Here is an 18,678-nt window from a genome sequence, read left to right on the forward strand (position 1 = left end):
ACCCGCACTGTCCAGTAGAATCTTCTCTGATGATGGAGACATCTTAGGCCTACATTGTCCAACACAGTAGCCACTAGCCACATGTGGTTACAGAGCACTTGAAATGTGGCTAGTGTGAATGAGGAATTGAATTTATTATCTTAATTTAAATTAAATTGGAATAGCCACAGTGGCCATAGTTACTGTACTGGACAGCAAAACTTTACACATATTATAATTGGCCTGTCGGCTCTACCTGCAAAACACATCTCAGTCTGGTGACTTCTCTCCATCTCCTCTCTGTCACACTAGTGCCAACTGCTGCCAGCTCTCCTTGGACTTGAGAAACTGCCTCCTAACTCATCTCCCTCTTTCCCTGCCTGCCCCCTACAGTCTATTCTCAGGCAAGAGAAAGCTTTATTTATTTATTTATTTAATGTTTTTATTTATTTCTAAGAGACAGCATGAGCAGGGGAGGGTCAGAGAGAGAGGGAGACACAGAATCTGAAACAGACTCCAGGCTCTGAGCTGTCAGCACAGAGCCTGACGTGGGGCTCGAACCCACAAACTGTGAGATCATGACCTGAGCTGAAGTCAGATGCTTAACCGACTAAGCCACCCAAGTGCCCCAAGAGAAAGCTTTAAAAATGCAAACTGAATCACATAATTTCACTATCTAAAATCCTTTTATGGCTCTCCATTACCCTTAGAACAAAATCAGAGTGCTTTATCCTATAGTATCTGACCCCTGTCTTCCTCTCTGACCCTATCCTCCATCGATCTTCCCGTTTTCCACCCTCAATAAACACTGGTTTCCTTCTGTTGATTAACAAACATTCCCACCACAGAGCCCTTGATCCTTGCTGTTTTCTCTACTTAGAATGTACTTACCTATCCTCTTCGCTTGGCTGCCACCCCTCCCCCACCACCCACCCCCAGCTCCATCCTCTAGGCCTTGGCTCAGTGGCTACCTTTTCGGAAGAGGTCTTTCCTGGCCACTCAGTTTAAAGCAGCGTACCCCCTCACCCACTCCACTACTGCCTATCCCGTTACTGTGTTTATTTCCTTCACATCCTTCATTATAATCAATAATGATCTTCATTTGCTTATTTGTGTCTCATCAGTTAACCCCATCGAGATAGAAGTTCCATGGAGGCAAAGACTTGTCTCTGTCTTGGCCACTGCTATATGGCCAGCCCTTAGAATAGTGCCTATACACAGCAGGTGCTAAAAAATGTGTTGGATTTCAGTAATTTCAACTTGTTAATAAAAAGCTCTGTATATGTGATTGATACCTGGTTGCTTTAAGGTGTTAGCAGTACTTGACAATGGCTTGTGGCACACAGGTTAAAGGAAAACATGGCCTAGGCTTAAGACTGACTTAGGACAGTATGAATCTCAGCTCCACCACTTAACATCTGTGCTTCTGTGTAAGTAGCGTACCCTCTTTGAGCCTCAGTTTCTTCATGTGTAAAATAAATGTGGTAATGATATATACCTCAAAGGGCTGTGGTGAAGACTAAATGGACAAAATAAGTAAAGTCTTGGTAGCAGCAGACCTTCAACAAATCCAACTCCACTCCCTTTGAATAGAAATTCCAGGAAGCTTGGTAGCTTGGTGGCAAAATCAGCTTACAGTGTGTGCTGTCTCTCCCAGCCTCCCTCCTGCTGTTCTTGCGCATTCATTTATTTTCCAGCTTTTCCTCCTTAAAAGAGAGTCCATTCTCTGTATTATAGAGTATGTAATCAGGCAGGCAAAGGCTAGATACATAACCTGATTAATTAAGGCAACATTCAAATCAATGTGTCCCCTGTGTTAAAATCATAAAACAGAACTCCCTGAATTTCATTTCTCACTATTTTGTTCTGCACAGCGGATATACCTGTACCATTTTAAGTTCTTTTCACGAGAGTCAATCTCTTTATTCAAAACCTTGGCGGTCATTAAGAGTCAATGTGGTTACTCCTGGAAGAATTTCATTCTCTTTCCAAACCTATCATGTATTTCAGGTGCATCCAGGAAGGGAGGCTGAGGGGACTGTCCAGCTGTTCCCTGGTTTGTTGCCCTTGTTTCAGCAGACACTGAAGGGCCAGCTACGTGTCAGCACCATTCTGTGCTCTGGGAAGACAGTCTCAAAAAAGACAGAGTGCTCTCATGAAGCATATGTTGTAGAAATAAGGGATAAGGTTGGGCTGGAGATATAAATTTGAAAGCCATCATGTATAGCTGGCATTGAAAACCATAAAACTGAGTACAGAGAAAAAGGTAGGAGCTTTGGAGCTCACCAAGATTTACGGGTTGAGAGGAGGAAGAAGATCTAGTAACAGAGCTTCCCGTGCGGTCAGAGGGAATCTGGAAGAGTCTGAGCTTCTGGAAGACACATGAGGAAAGTTTTCAGGAAAGTGGGACCACTCAGTGATGTTAAATGCCACTGCCAGATCAAGTCAGGTGAGGGAGTGGACCGTTGGGACAATAAGGAGTCATTAGAAACCTTGACAAGAGCTGCTTCCAAGGAGCTGTGGACATAAAAACCTGACTGGAGTGGATTCTAGAGACAGAGATCATGGATTAGCTCAATATTTGTTGAGCACCTACTATGTGCCAGGTCCTGTTCCAGGCAATGCAGATTTGTCAGTGAACAAAACACACAAGAACCTCTGCCACAGAGTCCACATTCTAGTGGGGGAAACGGATGGTAAGGATTGATCCCTGAATGGGAGAAAGGGAAGTGGAAACAATGGGCTACCAACTCTCTTAGGGAGGTTGCGATGTGAAGGAGAGCATGGAATCGGGGGATGGTGTTTGGAGAGGGATGTGGTCTCAAGCAAGGGGTGTGGGGTGTTTGTTGATTTGTTTTTAAACAGGAGATGTTATAGCAGGTTTGTACCTGATGAAAATGAGCCTATGGAGAGGAACAAACCGACAGTGCAGGGGAGAAACAATCAATCTAGAAGACAAGTCCTTGAATATGCAGGAGGAAAGGGAACCCAGTGCATCTGTGATGTGGGGACCCACCACATGCAGCTGTGTGCTCCTGCCGAGCAGCACCGACTGTTTCTGTGGTCTTCCTCCCCAGCTGGACTAGGTGTTCTTCTGAGGCCCAGAACTGCTTTCTCTGTGATCTGAAATCACTCCTCCTCTCCCACAGCCACCCTGCCTCGTGCTTGCAGCCCATGTGGCATTTTCATGAACTCTGTCCCACTTGGTACACTCAATAGCACAACCAGTCTGAAATGGCTCCCAGGCGTGAGCCAGGTGCCAGGAACATCCACTCCTACCCCAGAGCCTGGTCACACCCTCAGAAGCCCACTTCTGGGTCCTGTGCACATATTGTTCCTTCTGCTTGGTACCTTTCCATATCCCAAAGGTCCAGAAAAATCCTAACCCTCCTCCAAGATTCAGCTTGAGTGACACCTCTTCCTTGAAGTCTTCCCCAAATCCACCCCAAAACAAAGTTCTGACTGTGCTTCATTCCACCACAGTTGAATTATGCATTAATGTGTGGGTCTCTGAGATGGCACAAAGCAGCTGGTGTGTAAAAAGCCTGCCACAGAGGCTGCACTCAACAGTCACTGTTGAATGAATGGATGAATGGATGAATGAATGAATGAATGAATCAGAGAGCTGGGTATAAAAAGTGGTCAATGTATAAGAAACAATGGTACTGGAATACATAAACGTTTAGCCACTCATTCCTTAGAGGCTAGAATACAGTTTCCTCCTTCTGTGCCGCTCAGAGGCTAGAGGATGAGGGGATCAAGAGGAAGGTCCTCGCTACCCTGAAGGCAGCCCGGGCAGTCAGCTTCTCTGGGAATTGCCCTCAGCCAGGGGAGCTGCCTCGCCCAAGTGCCCTCTCCTGGAAGCAGCCATCCTGTCAGACTAGTTGATAAAGGGTAGAAAGGCCTTGCCTCCTTGCCTCAATTTGGGATATCTCAGCAGGGCCATGTCCGTTCCAGAGCTATCCCTGGGACAGGCTGAGGCCTCTGTCAAGACTATGCTGGCAGTTCTTCTGCCCACCGCTTTGCTGTCTTCACTGTCCTACAGGTGATATTCCCAAGGGCACTCCAGTAAACCTGCCTTCAAATCTCCCTCCCGGAGTCTGGTTCCAGGGAACGCTACCTAAAACAGTCATTGGGTCCCCGGGCCAGAGCGGTGTCTGGCACATAGCATATGCTCAGTAAACATTTATTGAATGAGTATGTCCGTGTTTCTTTTCTCTTCGTGTCTCTGCTAAGATTCCTCCCACTGCTTGCCCTTCAAGGTCTCGTATACAACAGACGTTCAATAAAGGCCCTGGCTCTAGGTGTTGGGACGGGGGAGTTGGCGCCCCAGACACCCCCACGCACCTCAACACACACACTCAGCCTCAGCGAGACTGGGCACTACAAACTTGGGGCCTTCCGCCCGCAGCTGCGGCCGGGACGCGGGAGGGAGGGGCGAAAGCCGGCTCCGGGGTCGGGACCGCCGCCCCCCAGCCCTTTGAGGAACTGGTACAGACGGCGGCGGGCGGGGCGGCCACCGACCCGTCGGCCCCGCGCAACGGTTACTTTTTAAAACGCCAAAATGGCGGAATTCTTTTTATTCTTTCCCTTTATGGGAAAATAATAATCCCATTTCCCGTTATAAAAATCGGAAATCAACGGTAGAAGAAAGTTTGCCAGATGACCCGTTTCCTAAGAAACCCCAAAGCCCGCCTTCTACATCTTCCATCATATTAATGAAAAACTCTTAATTGACTGCATTTCGCTGAAGACGGAGANACGTGGGGCGCGCGCGGAGCGGATCAGGGGGCGCGGGCTCGGCCGCGTGGGCCTAGTGGTCTCTCCCCTCGCTGTCTCGGTGGAGATTCATCCTGTCCCCCACCCTCCGCCTCTCGGCCAACAGTGTGCAGAGGGGCGCGGGACCCGCAGAGCGACCTTGCTGGGCCCTAGCGGAGTGGTCAGTGACAAAAGACGGGGTTGCACTCCCACATGCACCTCGACTGGGGCGCTGCGGTGTCCCAACGCCTTCCCACCTCGCCGCCCTCCTTCCTTGGGGAAGGGGAGCCAAGGAGCGTCAGAAAAAGGCCTCACAATGGGTGAAGGGCCACGCGACCAGAGGAACGAAGGCCTGGGGTGGCATGGGTTCTGACCCTGCCTGGCATAAAGGGCAGCATTGACCAAGCCTGCGTTTGGATGACCCTGTTGCCATGGCTGCTGGTGTGATCAGGAGAACATCACTTTATGCCGGTACTAATTCTTCCATTTGTAAAGGCTCTAACCTACTTCATGGCATATAGCTCGTCCCTGTGCTTCAGTTCCCTTGATGTAACTAGTCATATCTCCATTATTGGTTCTTCTAGCACAAAATACCTCTTTTTACACATGTAACAGCGGTAGCTTCACAGATTTGTGTAATTGGAGAGGTTGAGTGATTGCAAGCTCCATGAAAGTTTTTGTATTCTTAGTATCTAGTTGGACAGTGGATCCTCAATATCTGCTAATAACATACTGCATGCGAATGAAAACAGGGCAACTCTTGGTCCAGCCTAGAGGCTGAGGCCCTCTCCCACACCAAAGGATTTAACCCAATCCCTCATTTTAGAGAAAAGGACATTGAGGTCCATTTGGCCTAAGATCATGACCACAGGCCAGACCTCTAGCCTCCTGACTTCCTTCAGATGAGAAAAGGATTCCTAATTAATTGTAGGCAAATTCCCCAAATTGTGATCATCAGGTTTAAATCTGTGCAGACTTTATTCTGGTTGCCACGCCAACGCATTACATGTGCTCCTCCTTGCTGCAATGTCAATTTTTAATCACATCTCATATTATTGGGAACAGACTGCATCAGTTGAGGATGCTGGTTGCCATAACAATGTAAGTCTCTTTATACACACCAATACACACACAACCATCCGCTCTTTTCTTCCTCTCATCTCTACCCAGACTGCTTGTTCTAGATTTTCCAAAAGGTTTATTTTAGGTATTCAGATTACAAGAAAGTGATGGAACTACACAAACACATGGCTTCTCAATTACAAATACATCTTTCAGACAGTGATTCAGACCGACAAGTGGAATCTGAGCCAGCAGGATGCAGGAACTACCGGGAGTTGCTGAGACATTATCGTTCTGCCCATTAGCAGTATTTGCTTGGTCCTGATACTTTCGGTGGTCTTGCTTGCTTGAACACCTTCAAAGATGGACAACTCCTCCCAAGTTGATGTGATTTGGGGAAGGTTCTGTCTCTCACAGAGCCCGTGTTTGTTCTGCTATGCCAGAATGCCCTCAAAAGCAAGTAAGCTAGTCCAATCCTTCCCTCAAGTGATGGGAAGGATTCCCTCTTCTACAGGCCAATAGTTCCAAGGGTCTTCTCCAAGTTAACCTTCCACCCCCAGTGGACCCAAATTTGACTGAAATGTTAATAGAAGCACCAAGAAAACTGTTGTGAGCAGCCCACACCTTTCTGTTCTTACAAAATTTAGTTCACCATTGGGGCAGTCAATGTATTTTAGGAAAATCATCAAAATGTGCCCTTTGCATACGTGTGCAAACATCTCTGGTTCTGACATAACAGACTTTACTAACAGGGCGCCTTTTGTAGCATAAACATCCCCAAATCCTGGATAAAATATTACAAGAAAAAAGGAAGCCAGAAAAGGAGGAAGAGTGAATTCATGGTTGAATTTGCAATAAGGGGAATGAGCAGGAATCAGAAACAAGAGGGCAACAGAGCAACAAAGAAGGAGGTGGCCTGGTGTCCCTCTTGTCCTGGAGGTGGTTATTGGACAGAGACAGGAACCAGCTGCTAAGGACTTGGGTTTCATCACACACTTCATGGCAGATGGGATCTTAAGTCCAGGTGATACCAAGAGTAGGTACTGAAACCAATGAAAGACCAGACACCTCCCATCCCCAGACAGTGTTTGTGGGCTCCACAGTGGGAAAGGCAGGGGAGACCCAAAACACAAGTTTCCAGATATGACCAGCTTCAGGTCCTGCTTCCCCCAGAGCGTGGGTGTTTATTGCCCACAATTTCAGACATTGACAAAATTTCTATTAGGCTTTGGGAATTGAAGCTTATATTTGTGACCGCTAGGGAAAAACTTATTTCAGTGAAGGCCAGAGCCTTAGCTATTTCCTTTACCCCCATCTGTAAATATCTGAACCTTGTTCTCAACATACTGACAGAATGTCTTAGGATGACCCTGAGGAACCCAAAGAAAGGAAATCAGTTGACCAAGCCACATTCATTTTCTATCACTGAACAAATTAGTGGCTTAAAACAACACAAATTTATTATCTTGTACTTCTGAGATCAAACCCCAAATTGGGTCTCACTGGGTCTCAAGGTATTTTATTTCCCAGTATGAAGGATTTTCTCAAGGAATTTATCTTGTCAATGGGGACAAACACCACTTAGGAGAGGTAGACCAAGAACCGAAGTCTATACAAGCCATTATTTTGCTTTGCTCTTACTCTATCTGCTCCAGGGCATCTTCTGATGTCATTTATCAGATACGTCCATGTCTTAATGCCTTTAAGCTGCTATGACAGAACACCATAGACTAGACTAGGTGGCTTACAACAACAGAAGCTTATTTCTCACAGTTCCAGAGGCTAGAAAATCCAAGACCAAGGCACGGGCAGATTTCATGTCTAGTGAAAGCCTGCTTCCTGGCTTCACAAACAGCCATCTCCTTGCTGTGTCCTCACATGGCAGAAGGAACAAGGGAGCTTTCTGGGATCTTTTATGAGGGGTGCTAATTCCAGTCATGAAGGCTCCACCTTCATGACCTAATTACCTCCCAGAATCCCCACCTCCAAATATCATCACGCTGGGGATGTTTCTACGTGAATTTTGGGGAGATATATTCGGTCCATAGCACCTCATATCCCATAATCAGCTATTTGGAATGGGGTTGCTAGGAACTTACCTTCCCATCTCCCTTCTTCCACTCAAGGAACACATTGGCTTTCTGGTACAAACCAGGTACTTGGACAATGTCGGCCAGGTATGGGGGTGGTAGAGTAGGTGGACACCTCCCTTAGAAAAGCTTATCTACTGAGAGGCAAGAATAAAGTTCCCTGGTATACTTGTTAGTTCAAGAACCTGTTCCTGGCTTTGGACAGGAAGTAAAAAAAAATTAACCTTTACAAATTTGCTTTAGCAACACCATTGAGTTAGTGTAAGGTTTTATACTTTATTGATAAAGAGGAAGTATTTACTTGTTAGCTGTTAGGGTCCCAACAGGAAACACAGCATACACTCTGAGTAAATCTGAAGAGAATAAAGGGTCTATTAAAAATAGAGGGATGGGCAGGTTGTTGGAAAATCACGATTGTCAGCGCAAAACCACTGGGGCTAAGCAAAGGGGAGACCGTGGCTACCAGGACAGGAAACAAGAGGGCTATGTGTAGCAGATCTTATGCCCTTCAGATAAGGGCCACCACCAGCCTGAACTCTACAGAGAGGAGGCTGTGGAAATAAGTACTCCAATCTCCATCTTTTTGCTCTCTCCCATTTCCTCCTGCTGCTCCCTAATGGGTGAACCTAATCAGAAATCAGAAGGCTGAAGAGTATGTGGATGGAGCCAATAGCGATTAGCTTCCTGGGGCTCAAGACAGGGAGAATGGAGGTATGGTGTGTGGGAGGGCCAAATGGAAAATGTCTATTTGTTTAGGCAAAATGAAATAACCCCCTATCTTTTTTTTTTTCCCCACACACAGGTTGGTGGGTATAGGCTGGGCTGTTTCAAGCTGTAGGCTTGAGGCTAAGAGGCAGCTTCCTCACCTCTCCCCTCCCCCAACCCTGCCTCATCTTCTAGGACCAGCAGGCTGACGGGAAGGATTATTATTCTCATGGTGATGGCAGAGATGCAAAAGACCAAGTCCATTTGTGCAAGTACTTAAGTCTTTAGTCATGTTGTAGGTTTCCTATAATGACAGTAACTAATTACCATAAATTTGGTGACTTATTAAAACACAAATTTATTACCTTGCACTTGTGGAAATCTGAAGTCCAAAAGGGGTTTCACTTTCATTAGTCCAAATGGGTCGAGGGGATGTTTAGCTTGGAGAGGACCTTCACAAGGTGAAGCCGTAGGCAGGGCTGTACTCCCTCCAGAGGCTCTAGAGAATTTCGTTTTCTTGCCTCGTGGTTCCTTCTGTCTTCAAAGCCATAGTGCAGCATCTTCCAATCTCTGATTTTGCTTGTTTTCACATCAGCTTTTTCTGGTCCTAGCCTATTGTGATTACACTGGACCCACTTGGATAATCCAGGATAATCTTCCCATTTTCAGACCTTAATTCAGTCACACCTACAAAGTTCCTTTTACCATGTTAGGTAACATATTCACAGTTATAAGATTAGAAGGTAGGGGAAGGCAGTATCTAGTCTACTAAACATGTCATGCCCACCAAAATTCCACTGGCCAAAATCAAAGGACAGGAGGTGCTCTGCTCAATAAAGGGGGGTGGGGATATACAGAAATATACGTATACCTATAATATAAAAGAATCTGGCAAGGCCTTTATACAAAGTGTTTACTGAATGTGAGTTTAGACCATTATGACTCAGGGTATCACACTGATCCATCTTACTACGATCACAGCCACAGCTATCCAGGCTTGAGTTCCTGCTGGGTCTGCAGGAGAATGTCATCTATAGCAAAGGTGGAAGCAAGCTCTAATTCTGAATCTTATTGTGCTTCCCAATTATAATGCTGCTGTGTATGCTACAATCACACTGAGATTTACGCTCTGAATTAATTTCTCCTTCTTTTCCTGTCACCCAGAGTAAGATGGCACATTGTTTGCTTTAAATCCTTCTCTGAAGGTGAAGAGATTCTGCAGTATTACTATTAAAAGTTTCCTCACTCCTGTGCCCAGAACTGGCCCAGAATTCAGCTGAACATCAGGGCAAGGAATCCATGTCCTACTTGCTCTGCTCTGAGCAGGTTAAAGCAAACCTGGAGTGCTGTCTCTACTAGTGGGCCCCCTTCTGTACGAAGGATATGGACAAACCAGGAAGACAACAGAGATGGTTAGGGATTCAAAAATGATGCACTGAGAAGGGTTGAGTAGATGTTTAGCCTGCAAAAGACCTTCCCCAGAGCAGATAGTATGATCACCTGTAGGGCCTGAGAAAAATCAAACTAGTAGCAATGAACAGGTCCAGACTGTACTCACAAAATACCATTTCCCAATAGATAAGCAGAGCTCACTGGAGAAATGGCTGCTTCCAGATCTAAGACTAGAAAGAAGATCCTGGAAATCTCATACTAGAAGCAAGGAAACGGATAATTATTAGGGTTGCTTCACATGAACTCACGGGTCAACCTGAGCTGACTTCCACAGGAAAAGAAAGAACAAGGCAACATCAATAAGGAGAACTGCAATGGATTTAAAAAAAAAAAAGGGTCTAAAAATCACAAGTTCATGGGTTTAACTATAGATCTAGGAAAAGATCAATGGCTGCCAATGACAAAAAAGATACCCAAGTAGTTTCAAGAAGGAAAACTGATAAAACCTCTAGGATAATGGGTTTCAAATTTGAACAAGCACCAGAATCACGTGGAAGGCTTATTATAACACCTAGGGCTGGGCTCCACTAAGGTTCTGATTCAGTGATTCTCTAGGGTGGGGCTTGAGAAACTCTATTTTTAACAAATTCCCAGATGATGCTGATGTTACTGGTCCAGGCACACTTTGAGAATTGTATGGTTCTTAAGTCTAGTCTAGAACATGCTAAATATCAAGAGAATGCAATCAGGAAATCAGGACTGAAAAACTACTCAATAGTGGCCTTCAGAAAGCATACTGCAAGGGACAAGAGAACAGAAACCTAGGTCGTTCAGAAGTATAAAGTGAACTATCTTCAGCTGGATTATCTAGGATTTCCTTCAAAATTATCTGGAGATGAAGTAGACAGACATATATTGTTAAAGCTGAGTAAGTATTCAGGAGTTGGTTCACCATACTATTCTCTAACTGGTGTTTGCAATCTTGTAAAGTCAAAGTAACAGCAATATGTTTAAATAGTACACTCAAGGGTGTTCATGAATAGATAAATGGTAGTAGTGGTCACTTAGTCTCATACTTGGCCACCATATTCAGCAACTGTGCTTTGTCTACCTTTTCCTCAATTGGCTAGGAAAGTATTAGGGTTTGACTATTTACAGATTATTTTAGTAAGAACCGCAAATCTCCATGGAGTGACTGTTGCTTTGACAACAGCATTTACCCCCACAATACTAGAGGGCATGGTTTTATACAACACAGCTTATTTTCTATTGCATCCACTCATCTCTCATCTATTTAAAGTGGCCTCCTGCTCCCTTTTTGGCCCTGGGCTAGGAAAACCACACTCCTGCTTTCAGTGTTAATGAAGTACTATCTGATGCTATCCAAGCTCTCCCACTTGAAAATGATTGGCTCCTCTTCCTAAAAACAAAAACCCCTTCTTTTATCCTTATTCATAGACGTCTACTCACAGGAAGTACTGCCTATAGGTTATTACAAAATGACTAGACATGATGCATTCTCGTGAAATTCCTGCTAAAAATGCAATGCGGAGACAGCAGACAAACCCAAACTGAGGGCAATTCTACAAAATAACGGTCTTCTACTCTTCAAAAATGACAAGGCCAAGAAAAAGGCTGAGAACCTGGTCCAGATTAAAGAAGGCCAAAGAGCCATGACAACAAAATGTGGCAAATGATTCTGGACCAACAGAAAAAAATACAAAGGATTATTAGTGGCCAACGAGAAAGAACTATGGACCACGGATTAGACAATAGCACTTTATTGATGTTATTTTTGGTAGGTATTATTGTTACATAGAGAATGTCCCATTCCTAGAAATTAGTTTTTAGGGATAAAATAGCAAGATGTCTCTAATTTACTTTCATAGGATTCAGGAAAAAAACTGTAAATGAAACGAAGTATAATCAGTGATGGGCCAAGGGTATACAGTTTTTTGCACAAGATTTTTATTGAAATTATTACTTAAAAAAGTGTGTGCATTCTTTACTCTCTGAGCCTTCCTTAATCTAATTTCTTGAGTGCTTTTCACTAGGAGGAAATTATGACTTTTTTTTTTTTTTAATGTTTTAGGGCTGTTAGAATTGAACCAGGATTTAAATCCTGCCTCTGGTTATAAACCTTCTTGCTAATTCCATGATTTCCTCAGAAAGGATATTGAAAATGGGTGTAAATGTTAACAGTAAGTAAAAATTTAAAAACTTCCTAGTGGTTGAACTCGCTACCACTCGCCTTTGCAAAATTCCAATGAGCTCTGATCAAACTACTTGTGGAATATTAATTCTTCTAGATTTGCATCTCCAGAAGGATGCACAAGAAACTAGTGTTCCTGGCTTCTTCCAAGGGGTCAAAGGTGGAATTTGCCATGTTAACTCGTTTAGATCTCAATTTTTGAACTGCAATTCCCTTCTATTCAAATATAAAAAGTTAATCACTTAAGTATTATACTGAGGGCCCATCTGTGGGGTTGCTGTAACCTAGCCAAGCAAATCTAAACAAGCTATTGAGGACCTAGATCAATTACACAATTGCATCAACTCATTCTTTTAGCAAATGGAAGCATTATGTGGTGTTAGACCCATCTTACTCAAGATGTGGTCACTGCCTCAAAAGTTCAAAATTTAACATGTGAACTGATAATTACTAGATACTAAACAGCGTAAACCTCTTATAGTCTCATTGTTTGATACTGAACATTAAAAACAGTATTTTTCATTCCTGCTACACAAAGGGATTACTTATATAAAGTGTGGATACTGAAAAAGTATGTTTACAATATATTCACTTAGGAGTATACTAGTCAGCCATTTAAAATAGATGATCTCTTAGTAAAAGCAAACTGTAGACCACCACTCACAGTAAGGACAAACAGCTTATAGGGAAGAATAGGTTTTACGATCAAAGAATTCTAGGGAATGACAGATGCTGTTAACAGCAGCTCCTTAGCCAACGAGCTCTAATGGAAAGATACTTTCCATTCCTAAGTATGTACTAGTTTTGTAATTAAAATTAAGTCAAAACTTAAGAACATCCAACAGCCATAGGACCGAAATTGCATAGTCAGAAAACTGTCTTCTGAAAGCAAGGTAAATAATATTGTGAGGTTTCCCAAACGTAAACTGCCAAAGTTTAGAGTACTCCAAGTCTCGATTAAGGAAATTAGGTTAAGGACTTTAGAAAAAAAGAGGATTAAAGATTCCTAGTTTACCTGAAAAATTTGTCACAGAAAATGCTCAAACTGGTATTAAGGTAACAGGTAAATAGATTATATGTAAAAATAGAGCAAGACAGTACAAAGAAATTTCATATGGTTAATCCTTCACAACAGCAGATAGTATTTACTATTATAGCTGTTATATGCCATATAACAATACATTCCTGATATTAACCTCTATTTTAAAAAAAGATTTTAAGTGATCTCTACACCCACATGGGGCTCAAACCAACAACCCCAAGGTCAAGAGTCCTATGCTCCAGTGATGGAGCCAGCCAGGCCTTCAGATCATAATCTTTAATCTTCACAACTCATAGCTTGTCCTTACCATTTCATGGATGACATTAAAGCACAATGGCTATGACTTGCCCAAGATAAACCATCCACTATGTCAATCCTAAACACAGGTCTCTGAAGAACTGAAATAAGACCTTTTCTTCATACTCAAGCCAGGAATGGCTTGCCAAGTGGCAACTCTAGTTGAAAAAACCATTTACCAAATATTTGGCGCTAAATGGGAATACACAATAAATCCAAAACCAGCCTTTCCCTCAGTAAGCATTTTATTGGAGATAAAGCATAAAGTAGTTTAACAAAGTGGGAAAAAGAAGATACCAAGATGAAAGGTAGTAACAACACAGGACTAGAACGTAAATCACAGGAACTGGTAGGACTCAAATTGGCCTTAAAGGCACTATGGCGTGTCAGTCAACACTATCAGGTAAAAAGAAAGGGGAATCAAAGATGATGTTCATTTCTATTTTTTCTGTCTCAGTTTAATACTCTATCTAGCCACAGATTTACACATGGCATGTTTAGACTCTCAGATTCTTATAAGTTAGCAAGGAACTATTTCATCAGTCAACTCTGGTCTCAAGTGGGCCAGTGTTATAGTGGTTTAGTATATCCAATGACACTGAGGTCCACAGGGATAGAATAGGACTAGATTTTTAATAAGTTGGTCTTTGCTATTACCAGGAAACTTCTATCGGTGTAGGCACTTACCCATATAATTACCCACTTTGGGGGCAGCTAACAATGTAGGCAAACCTGCCTATTACCATGTGAGGTTAGACTAACACAAGAAAGCCCAGTTGAAAGATGTACACTTTTACAAAGTCAAATTTCATACTGCAATATTCCCCCTCCTTCCTTTTTAAAAGGCTGTGGTTTTAAAAGCTTTTGTTCTTTCCCTGAAAACGAGAGAACTTTGGTCAAAGCCAATTCTTAAACCAACTTGTTCTTAAACCAAATTTTGAAAGGCAGCTGGAGATGTGCCTCTTCATGGGTTGTAACTGTGTTCTTTCAAATAGGCAAAATAAGAAATATAATTGCAGACATCAATGTCTTCTTTCAAATTCTTAAGTTTATACTGGGAAAAAAACCATTTCTTATGAATATCTAAAGTTTAAAACAATGTGAAAGAAAATAAGGTCATGGAAGAAGCATCAATCTTTTGGGGCACTATTTTCCTAAGAGTAGGCTTTAAAATTTTATAACAGGAAGCCCAGAAATTTCTCAATAACAAATCTTTTTATGCACTATCAAGTACTCCTCCTGGCTACTCTGTGATTTTGATACCTAAATCTGACTCAACTTTCTCAAGCAGCCTCATCTCAGGTATGCCTTCTGGGATTATCTGAACCTACGAACCAACTCTAGATTATCATGCTTTCTAGTCATATCTGTGGCATGATGAGCACTGTGCCACCATGCCCCACTATAGTACAATCCAGTCCTTGACACCTTACATAGGGACAGCTTCTAGAAGATAATAAGCAGAGTCAAACAATCTATATCTTGGTTTCAAACCAAGGTTTGAAATGAGTGCTTTTAAGTGGAATGAAAGTATCTAAACATAAAGATAGAAGGTAATTCATTTCTCAACCTGCAACTTCAACTAATTAGGTTTATATATGCATGGACTCATTGGTTACCCAGTAACTCCCACAAATTTGCAGTGTAATTTGGGTTCTATAGCATATATTACACTTCATGCCAAAGTACAGAAAATTTAGGGTTTACCCATGTATATTCTTTTCAAGCCCACCATATGCTGTAAAGTTGCAAGGATGACCTCATCGATTATCACATAACCTCATCAACTATTAACGACTGATTGTTGCGTGGAATTTCACTCTAATCAGCAACCAATTTTACCAAGCAACCAGTTAAGTGCCTGTTAAATATAATAATCTTCCAGCTGAAAATGCAGTACTTTGCTTTTCTGCTTTGAACAAGAATGTGCTAAATTACCAAAGAAAAGCTACTTTCATTTTCATAGAACACTAAACACCATGGAACCATACTCTAACAAAACACTAATTACACTGACCTTTTCCAGGAAGTGGGATTACCAGGCTAAATGGGTTCCCAAGTATTAAGAACTACTTCCTCAAGAGTTCAATTAAAGTTGAAAAATTTTCATCACTTAAAATACACTAACTTAGGCAAAATTGTGTAATAGACGAGACTACGAAATACATTTTAAACTCAAAGGGGCAGATAGGACTTTGGCAAATTTGATTAACAGCACAAAATGTTATCCAAATTGAATAATTTATTGCTGGTCTGAGGCTTGCCTTCTTTTACACTTTGTTTTTACATCGTATCCACAAAGAGTAGATTATCAATATTAAAAGGAATTTAATAGTGACCTATTCAGTAAGGCAATCATCTTGGTAGCAAATTTTTATTGAAATCTTACATAACTCAAGCTTATAAAAAGCCAACATAATTGAAAATTGGGTTCTCCCTCTAAAGCCTTACGTATTCAAAGCTTGAAACGGTTAATTTAAAAGCAAACAAAACAACAAAACCCCTGCAGCAGATCCTGCTGAAATACTTAAAAAAAATCTAAATGAGCTTAATCTTTACAAAAGTTATTTTTAGCTCAAAAGCTATAAAATCAAAGTTATCTTAATTCTACAAAGAAGGGAGAAGATCTTTGACTTCATGCCACCATTTCTTTAGAACCTCATCTTTTTCATCAAATTTGGCCACAAATCAAATTTCTGTGTGCCCCTGTTTTCAGGAAATTCCTCTTGCAGAAGAGGCCAAGTATAAACATGGAAGAATAACTGCTTAAGCAAGTAAGTAGGAAAGTGTTCCATAATAGTGTGCAAAGAATGTAGAGTTCTAAGTTAATCTCTGGAACTCGACCTGGATCGTGACCTTGACTTTGAACGAGATCTAGAGCGGGATCTTGAAGCTCTTTTTGGTGGAGGGGACGCAGAACGTGCCTTTGAGGGTGGAGCAGGTAGGGGTGAATTTGAACGAGACTGGCTCCTTGATCTAGATTTTGACTTTATATCACCTTTTCCATTTTCTTTGGGGGAACGAGATCGAGAACGAGACCTGCTTCGAGATTTTTCATACTCCTTAGATCTGCTTCGAGAGCGTGAACGGGAGCCCCGATCAGACTTGGGCTTAGATTTGCTTTTTGATCTGGATTTCCTGCCTTTTGATCGAGAACGTGATCGACCTTTGCTCCGAGACCTGGATCTGGACAAGAAGAGCCAGATTTTTTTCTCAGTACCTTGCCAGAGCATACAAATAGAGTTAACATTCAGAAAAAAAGATATATAACATCTTACTATTTACCTGGAGCGACTTTTTGAGATGCTTCGAGATCTACTGCGGCTGCTCCTGCGACTCCTACTTCGTGACCTTCTTCTAGACCGTGACCTATAACAAAAGACGCAATAAAAAATCTTAGTCTCATTACATCTCAACCCGAACTTTTCTGTTTAGAAAAAACAACACACACAATAATGGCTTACTATAAATTAAATCCACCTTAAAACATTCAGAAGAACCCCAACAAAGTAGAGACTACATAGTGAACTAACTTCAACTAAGTATCAATCGAAATGCTGCTAGCTGAATTTTTCTTTTCTCTTGGCAAATACGGTTTCCTCTCCTTTTCCTGTATTTCAACAAATTACCTTGATCTACTTCCAGAGTAAGAGCGCCTATGGCTCGTTCGTGGTTTATCCTCAATGAGCCTGATATTTCTGCCATTTATTTCTGTACCATCCAGTTTATCCAAAGCACGCTTCATGTCAGAGTAGGACCGAAACTCAATCACACCTTCGTTTGTGCGTTCTTTGTGAGCATCCGCATAGGTTACCTCACCTGCTTGTCTCATGAAATCCTAAAAAAGCCAACAAGACTGATTAAATCCAAAAACGTAATGAAAAAGATCTACATACTGAACGATTCTCACAAACGGAAAGGTGAAAACAAAAGCCTACTTTTAAAACATTAGCTGTATCGTGTTTTAAAAATTTACTTTGAGAACATACACATGGGGTAGGTGGAGGAGCAGAAAGCAAGAGGATCCCAAGCAGGCTGAGCTACCGGCGTGGAGCCCAATGAGGGGCTCAAACCTAACCAACTGTGAAATCGTTACCTGAGCTGAAATCAAGAGCCAGATGTTTAACCGACTGAGCCACCCAGGCACCCCAGCCGAATCATTTTTATCTCAAATTATAGCACATACCTTTAAATCTTGCCAACTGCAACGACTAGAAAGATTTTCTACAATAAGCCTGAATTCTGTACGAACAGGTGGTCCATATTTGTCTCTGCCAGAGGTTCTCCGACTGCTGTATCCACCTCCACCACCTTTATCACGTGATGAGAATAATTAGATGCTTTGTAATGATAGGAATGCATGTTTTTTTTGAAAGTTAGTACAAACATATCAACTTTTATTTACTGGAGTAGGACTTTGCTATTATATTGCTAAACCTTCGATACAGTTGTGATTTGCCATAAATTAAATTAAGGGCAAGTCAAATAGACTAAATCCAACTAAACTTCTCCTACAATCTGTTAGAGAGTGACTGCTCCTTTATTCAATTTACCTCGCTAAGTTTTATTTTACATAACATTGTAAAATATAAAACTTAACTGATTACATGCATTTCTACATTTTACAAAAATGTTTACTAGTTACACTAAGTACTTACATCACAGTGTGAGGTTTTTGGTGGTGGTTTGGCCACAAAACACGCAAGGTAACAGTCACCTAGTTCAGATTAACCAGTTTTGTCTAACCCTTGGAATCCTCACCATCACCCTGCGTCTAATGGCAAAAGGCTGCTGTCGTCATGGCTTCCGGTAAGGTCAGCCAAAGGGTCATAGGGCAAGGGTCACACAATGTATGGAAAAGCCAAGGCCAATCAGGAAAGGCAGTCATCTTAGCCTCAGTGGACACAGCCTCAGCCCCATTGGTCACTTTCAAATTGAAACATCAAGGACTTGTTAAAAAGTTTGAATTCAACATGCAACAATTTCAACATCAAACATTTAACATAACCAAACCCCTCCCACCTCCTCCCAATAACATGCCCCAAATAATTCAAAGGCAGCATAAAGCTTATATAAAACTACTGTGTGGTACCATACCACATTACTTTAAAATAGTATTTTCTTTGGCCCCTGCCATTATT

The 18,678-nt window shown here is 42.1% G+C and overlaps 1 protein-coding gene across 1 annotated transcript in view; it reads right to left on the reverse strand.

The window, feature by feature from the left end:
- Positions 1–15,759: 15,759 nt before the first annotated feature.
- The window catches only part of SRSF6 (serine and arginine rich splicing factor 6), a 5,070-nt gene continuing 2,151 nt past the window's right edge, over positions 15,760–18,678 (reverse strand). The window contains exons 3-6 of the mRNA XM_077778889.1: positions 17,724–17,848; positions 17,167–17,375; positions 16,823–16,906; positions 15,760–16,723 (exon numbers count right to left, since the gene is read on the reverse strand). Coding sequence (XP_077635015.1) covers positions 16,363–16,723; positions 16,823–16,906; positions 17,167–17,375; positions 17,724–17,848 — 779 coding nt within the window. The 3' untranslated portion in view covers positions 15,760–16,362. The remainder of the gene's footprint in view (positions 16,724–16,822; positions 16,907–17,166; positions 17,376–17,723; positions 17,849–18,678) is intronic.

The sequence above is a fragment of the Crocuta crocuta genome, unplaced genomic scaffold (assembly GCF_008692635.1).
Source record: "Crocuta crocuta isolate KB4526 unplaced genomic scaffold, BGI_CrCroc_1.0 scaffold248, whole genome shotgun sequence".
Taxonomy (NCBI): Eukaryota; Metazoa; Chordata; class Mammalia; order Carnivora; family Hyaenidae; genus Crocuta; species Crocuta crocuta.